This window comes from Micromesistius poutassou (assembly GCF_964030765.1).
Source record: "Micromesistius poutassou genome assembly, chromosome: 22".
NCBI lineage: Eukaryota > Metazoa > Chordata > Actinopteri > Gadiformes > Gadidae > Micromesistius > Micromesistius poutassou.
In genome coordinates, this window is record NC_140292.1 from 1,985,302 (window position 1) to 1,992,801 (window position 7,500).

The 7,500-nt window shown below is 54.2% G+C and overlaps 1 protein-coding gene across 1 annotated transcript in view; it reads right to left on the bottom strand.

Annotated features, from left to right (window-relative positions):
* The window catches only part of LOC311367647 (neuron navigator 3-like), a 59,947-nt gene that overhangs the window by 35,729 nt on the left and 16,718 nt on the right, over positions 1-7,500 (bottom strand). Inside the window, 4 exon segments of the mRNA XM_084486460.1 lie at positions 2,258-2,388; positions 3,500-4,682; positions 6,067-6,209; positions 6,671-6,739. Coding sequence (XP_084342586.1) covers positions 2,258-2,388; positions 3,500-4,682; positions 6,067-6,209; positions 6,671-6,739 — 1,526 coding nt within the window.

The window sequence follows — 7,500 nt, forward strand, 5'->3', positions numbered from 1 at the left end:
TTCCTCTCCCCTCCTAACTCTCTCTCTCTGCCACCGTCTCCCTCCCTCTCTCTTTCCTCTCTCACTCTCTCCCTCGCTCTGCCAACATCTTCCTTCACTGTCATCACTCTCTCTCTTCGTGTCTATGTCTCTCTCTCTCTCTCTCTCTCTCTCTCTCTCTCTCTCTCTCTCTCTCTCTCTCTCTCTCTCTGTCTCTCTCCTCCTCCTTCGTGTCTATTTCTGTTTCTCTCTGCTTCAACACTCTAGTGTGACCATCTCTTTCTGACCATCTCTTCTCTTGCTTTTAAATCTCTTTTCTTCTCTTGTTTCTCTCTAAATATCATCCTCTCTGCCTCCCACCATTCATCTCACTCGCTCCCTCTCTCTCTCTCTCTCTCTCTCTCTCTCCTTCCCTCTCTCCATCTCCCTTTCATTTCCCTCCCTCCCTCTCAGTCCACCAACACTTGGTTTAGCTTGTTAGCCGTGTTAGCTCGCTACCCGGCAGCCTGTAGCTCCCCAATCACCAGACACCCAGACACGCGCCAGTGCTAACGTTCCAGCGATTGCAGCGATAGCATCAATAGCATCAATAGTGCTGTAGCTGGGAGCTAATGCACTGTAATCCCGGCGCCGGCGAGGGCTGTAGCCGCCGGCAGCCGTTTCCCCGGCAACCAAGGTTCTGTTGATCCTCACAGCTGTTGACAGAGGTGGCATTTGAGCATAAGACGGACTCTGGTGGTGTCGCCTTGGATCAGACCGCAGCACGTCAACAGAGAGACTGAACCCCCCGCAACAGAGCGTGGAGGTCCTGGAGCAGGCCAGCACACGCTACCAAGGGATGTCCTACAACGTGTGAGTACATACGTGTAGGGTTCCCCTGCACCCGAAAGGTTGTTGGTTTGATGCCCAGTGTCCACATCCTACCTGTAAGCCTCCCAGAGTCAGATGACCTGACCCCTACCTCCGAGAGCCAGATGCCCCCTGACCCCTACCTGTAGGCCTCCTAGAGCTAGATGACCCCTGACCCTTACCTGTAGGCCTCCTGGAGCCAGATGACCCCTGACCCCTACCTGTAGACCTCCTAGAGCTAGATGACCCCTGACCCCTACCTGTAGGCCTCCTAGAGCTAGATGACCCCTGACCCTTACCTGTAGGCCTCCTAGAGCCAGATGACCCCTGACCCCTGCCTGTAAGCCTCCTAGAGCCAGATGACCCCTGACCCCTTGCTGCTCCTTATTGACATGAGTTCAATGTAAGTCACTTTATATGAATAATAAAAGTGTCTACAGTGAATCGTAACCGAGTCATGCTTATGTGAGCTTCGGTCCACTCTAGCTTCTCACGTCGGAATGCTGCCGGCATTCCAGAGTTCAGTTTGTGGTTCTCTGCCGCTCTCATTTGAGGATAAAGTTAGATCTCTGTGGCGACCGGAACATAATTTTCCCTGAGTCCGTTCTGACGCCAGCTCCAGCACACCCTCTCGCACACAAACCGCTCCCTACAGACCTCAGGTCAGATCTCTGTCCCTACAGACCTCAGGTCAGATCTCTGACCAGCGTCCGTACAGACCTCAGGTCAGATCTCTGTCCCTACAGACCTCAGGTCAGATCTCTGACCAGCGTCCCTACAGACCTCAGGTCAGATCTCTGACCAGCGTCCGTACAGACCTCAGGTCAGATCTCTGTCCCTACAGACCTCAGGTCAGATCTCTGACCAGCGTCCGTACAGACCTCAGGTCAGATCTCTGTCCCTACAGACCTCAGGTCAGATCTCAGACCAGCGTGCCGCAGTAATATCTTGTCTCATCCTCCTTCGGTTGGAATAACAAGATTCTGGTACCGCAAACACACACCACAAACACACACCATAAACACACACAACACAACATGCTGACCCATCCCAGACACCAGCCAAAAACAAAAAAACAAACAGAACGCTGATGGAAAGGATTTCTGCTGCTAGGAGTTCACACAAGTTCAGAACATCTCAGGGTCAACGGGACAACTCTGGTGATGGACAGGTACAGATGTTGATGTTGACCAGGGAGTGGGCCAATCAGGAACAGGGATAGAGAGTGAGCCAATTGGGAATAGGGATAGAGAGTGAGCCAATCGGGAACAGGGATAGAGAGTGAGCCAATCACAAACAGGGATAGAGAGTGAGCCAAACCCACTCAAACAATCGCACACAATCACCAGTAGCACCACAAGCATCCACACCTGAAGCCAGACCACCACCCTCCCCCCCCCCCCCCCCCCCCCCAGCCCCCTCTTGGTACCTGAGATCTCCTGCAGACACTGCTTGGCCGTCTTGCTGTAGCCCCCCCGGCTGTAGACCAGCTCCCCCTTGGTGGGGCTCAGGCCCGTCTCCACCGGGACCACCATGGAGCAGTCGTTCTCCGAGAAGGTCCTGGGGAACCAGAGGGAGAACCAGAGGAACATGAGCACAGTGGACGCTCCGTACGCTGACTCGGCTGCCTCACACACACCCTTCGGTTCAGGAGGCGGAACGCGAGCTCCTGGTCTCCACCGAGGAGCAGAGCTGATGGTTGGCCTTCTTCACGTCTCCAACATTATGAGTATGCCGCCGCACTGAGTTTGCTAAGATGTTAAGTTTGTCAAGTTCTAAGTATCCTCACATTTCGAGTTCTTAAGTGCTTACATGCTACCCTGACATAGCTAAGTATGCTAACTTGTTAGGTATGCTAGCACGCCAAGTACTCTATCAGGCTAAGAACTCTAACATGCTAAGTACCCTGAGTACCCGTACGAGACACAGATAGCATGTGCCTCACCTCCATGTGTGCGTGTGCATGAGTGTGCATGTGTGTATTTGTGTGTGTATTTGTGTGTGTGTGTTCATGTGTGTCTGTGTGTGCTTGTGTGCATGTGTGTGTGTTCGTGGGTGCGTGTTTGTGCGTGTGCGTATGTGTGTGTGTGTGTGTGTGTGTGTGTGTGTGTGTGTGTGTGTCAGAGAACAGGCAGCCTAATGAGGCATGAAGTGGCTGAATGGAGGTAATACATCGAGAGGAAGAACAGCTGAGAGGAGATGAAGAGGAGGAGGAGGAGGAGGAGGAGGATGGGGATGGTGAAGAGGAGGAGAGGAGTGTTGGTCAGGAAGAGTTGGCTATTTGGTTAAGCTAGAGAGCCCTGTACTGCCCCCTGCAGGTCGAGGAGAGAAAAGCATCTTAATAAACATAATCATCTTTAAATGGATTATCAACAGACGGCTAATGTACGTTTAATATAAAAGATTAGAGGGAAATACAGAGAGAGAGACATGGGGAGAGAGACAAAAGGAGAGGAAGGATAGAGGGGTACAGAAAGAGAGACATTGTGAGAGAGACAGAGAGAGAGAGAGAGAGAGAGAGAGAGGGAGAGAGTAGATAGAGACTAGAGAGGGAGTAGGGTGAGGAGGAGGAGGAGGAGGAGCAGTAAAAGGAGGAGGAGGGGCAGGAGGAGGAGCAGGAGGAGGAGCAGGAGGAGCAGGAGGAGCAGGAGGAGCAGGAGCAGAGCCTCACCGGTACATGAAGGGGGCCACGGTGGCGGTGTTCGGGTGGTGCTGCTGCTGCTGGGGCAGCTGGACCACGCCCACCCCTCCTCCTCCCCCACCAGTCCCGCTGAGGGCGGAGGTGCTGGTGGAGGATGTCATGCTGGTTCTGCGGGCCCCGGGGGGGGCAGGGGCCCCCAGGGACCTCTGGGTGTAGAGACCGCCCCCGCCCTTGGTGGGCTTGGCCTTGTCTCCGTCACCCCCCCCACCACGGAGGTTACCACTACTGTTCAGGGAGGTGGGGGTCTGGGTCTGGGGGGTCTGGGGGGTCTGGGGGGTCTGGGGGGTCGGGGTCTGGCTCGGGACCGGGGACTGACACTGAGGCTTGGAGGACGGAGCTTTGAGGCCAGACTTGGGGATGCTGGCGGAGGAGGAGGAGGAGGAGGAGCTGGGGGCCCCGCCCTCCTTCTTCCCGGCCCCCGTCTTGCCCCCCCCCTTGGGGATGAGGCTGGCGATGCGGGAGGTCTTCTTGGAGGTCTGGTCCGCCTCGGGGGAGCCGGCGGGCCGGGACCCGGTCCGGCCGGGCCGCCGCGCCTCCTCCCGCTCCCGGGTGGAGGCGCAGGTGGTGCTGGAGGAGGAGGAGGCGCTGGGGGGCGGGGCCTTGCTGCCGCCGCCGCCGCCGCTGGAGGCGGAGCCCTTGGAGGAGCAGGAGGAGGAGGAGGAGGGCGAGGAGGAGGAGGAGGCGGGGGTCCGGCCCGCGGCGGACCCCTTGGTGACGGAGGGGGCTTTGGCAGCGGCGGCGGCGGCGGGGGGGTCGTCTCCGCCCTCCGCCCCGTCGTCCTCCTCCGTCAGGGGCATGTCGGCCATGTTGGGCGTGGCCCGCGCCCCCGTCACCCGCGGGTGGATCAGACGGAACTTCTCCAGCATGGAGCGACCCTGGGACCCCGGGGCCACCCCCGACCCCGGGGCCACCCCCGACCCCGGCTTGGCCTGGTGGGGGGGGCCGGGCGAGGGGCCCCCCAGCAGGGAGGAGGTGGCGCTGTGCTTCAGGTTCATGGACTTGCTCCGCCACGACTTCCCCCCGCCCCCCGCCGCCGCCGCCGCCGCCAGGGACGGGATGGCCGAGCCGGCGGGCGCCTGGCCGCCGGGGCTGCTGGGTAAAACACCGGCTCCGCCCAGCATGGGGCCGGACGCAGGGGCGCCTCTCACTGAGTCTGGAGAGAGAGAGAGAGAGAGAGAGAGAGAGAGAGAGAGAGAGAGAGAGACCGACAGAAGGAGATAGAGAGGTTAATTTTCCATTATTTACTATTCAATCCTCTATCAATCTGACTGGCCACCTCATTTGCATATCTTAATCTCTGATTAGATTAATTAAACAACTACACACTTAACAATATTGTGTGTGTGTGTGTGTGTGTGTGTGTGTGTGTGTGTGTGTGTGTGTGTGTGTGTGTGTGAGTGTGCGTGTGTGCGTGTGTGTGTGTGTGTGCGTAAGTGTGTGTGTTTTGCCAGCATTAGCACTGCGGAATGACTTGCAGTTGCCATGGTAACTCTAACACCCCAAAACCGAGCTAAGAAATAAAATGTCACCTCCCTGGACACACACACACACACACACACACACACACACACACATACACACACACTGTCGCACACACACACACACACACACACACACACACACACACACACACACGCAAGAACGCATGCACACTTGCACACATACACAGTCAGACACACACGCACACACACACAGAGACACACACACGCACTAAGCTTTAAGCAGTGAGTCTGCAGTTTTGAGCCATAGGTCAGTTACATCCTGAAAGATCATGTTTTGGAAACGAGAAAGCAGCAAAAAAAAAACAGAGACACAAATGACTTGTGACTACTCATCACCCACACTGCTGCGCAGGAGGATAAATGCTGACCTAAATGAGGTTTAAGAGACAATTCAAGTGGTTTACTGAACTTCTCTGGATTAAAAGTACTACCTTATCTCGACTTATCATAGGTGACCGTTTTAAGGGACGGATTGTGTGACAGTTTAAGGGAGGGTTTAAGAGGTGAACAAGATAAATATCAGCTCATGAATCATCAGACTGATTAAAGTGTCAGCCCCTTCCGTCCCGGGGCGTTGCTGCCCCCAAGTGCTGGAGGTCTGATCTGCAGTCAAAATACAATGCTCCCTTAGCTGTGATCAGAGCTATCATCACCATCACCACTGTACCTACTCGTGTTAGCTACCTACTGTCATCACCACTAGCATACTGCAGTTAGCTTCCTACCTACTGTCATCACCACTAGCATACTGCAGTTAGCTTCCTACCTACTGTCATCACCACTAGCATACTGCAGTTATGTTTCTACCGCTGTCATTTACACTAGCATACTGCAGTTAGCTTCCTACCTGTGATATCAACACTAGCATACTGTTGTTAGCTTCCTACCTTTGAGGTTACCACTAGCATACTGCAGCTAGCTACCTGGTATCTAGCTCCTTAAAGCTACCTAGCTACCTGGTACCCACCTCCGTCCTCACCACTAGCATACCATAGCATCTAGCTCCTTAAAGCTACCTAGCTACCTGGTACCCACCTCTGTCGTTGCCGCTAGCGTACTGCAGCGGCTTGCTCTTGTCGATGCTGTTGAAGCTCTGGCTGCGGCGGTTGAGGTTGGAGGAGGCCGGGCTCCTGGGGGCCCCGCTGCCAGCAGCCGGGCCCCGGGACGGACCTGGGAGTCTGGGGGAGAGAGGGAGAGAGAGATAGAGATAGAGAGAGAGAGAGAGAGATAGAGATAGTGAGAGAGAGAGAGAGAGAGAGAGAGAGAGAGAGAGAGAGAGAGATAATACGCATAATATAAACATGGTTAGGCTAAGTGTGACATCCACTATAGGAGAAGACAGAATGAGTGTGTGGATGAGTGTGGAACCTTTAAGGCCTAACAGACTTTAAAGGTTTTAAAGTTAACAACAAATGTTAACGTTAAAGTTAACAAAAAATACTGTCCAACCCACAACAACTGCCACACACTGATGTGTTGTACTCAACTGACCCAACTGACCCAAGTATTCCGTTAGGATGATGCAGTTAGCTTGATTCAGTTAGCGTTACCTAATTACACAAAATTCATCAACAAATCAATAACACTTTACCACCACGGTCCCCTAGAGGGCGCCAGAGGCCGTGGTCAGACTGTTTACCTCGTGTTCTTCTTCTGTGGTGTCGCTAGCCCGCTGTGAGCGGGAGGACTAGCGTAGCGCGCTGCCAGGCTGCAGAGAGAAGAAGACTGCTGTTACAACACTGAGAGAGGAGTGGGAGAGAGACAGAGAGAGGAGTGGGAGAGAGACAGAGAAAGGGAGGGAGAGAGGACTGGGAGAGAGACACACATGGATAGGGAGAGAGGAGTGGGAGAGAGACAAACAGACAGAGGGAGAGAGGAGTAGGAGGGAGACATAGAGAGGGAGAGAGACAACTAGAGAGAGGGAGAGAGACAAACAGAGAGAGGGAGAGAGACAACCAGAGAGAGGGGGTGAGACAAACAGAGAGAGGGAGAGAGGAGTGGGAGAGAGGCACACAGAGAGAGGGAGTGAGACAAACAGATAGAGGGAGAGAGGAGAGGGAGAGAAACAAACAGAGAGGGAGAGAAAAGTGGGAGAGAGACACAGAGCGAGGGAGAGAGACTAACAGTGAGAGGGAGAGAGACAAACAGAGATAGTGAGAGAGAGAGGTTTGACATAAAAAGCCTAGAGGAAGATTAAGCATATGGTTCTCCTAACAACTCCTCCTCTCAATAAATGCTGCTGGGCTGAAACTCCTCTGACAGGAGGAAGAAGGGAGGAAGAGGAGGAGTGCATGTTAAATGCTTCTGGCTCATTAGAATGCTAACCTTGATACATAGCCCAGTTACTACTATTAACTACTACTACTAACTACCAGCTACTACCACTCACTACTACTAACTACCAGCTACTACTTATAACTGGTACTACTAACTATCAGCTACTACTACTAACTACCAGCTACTACTACT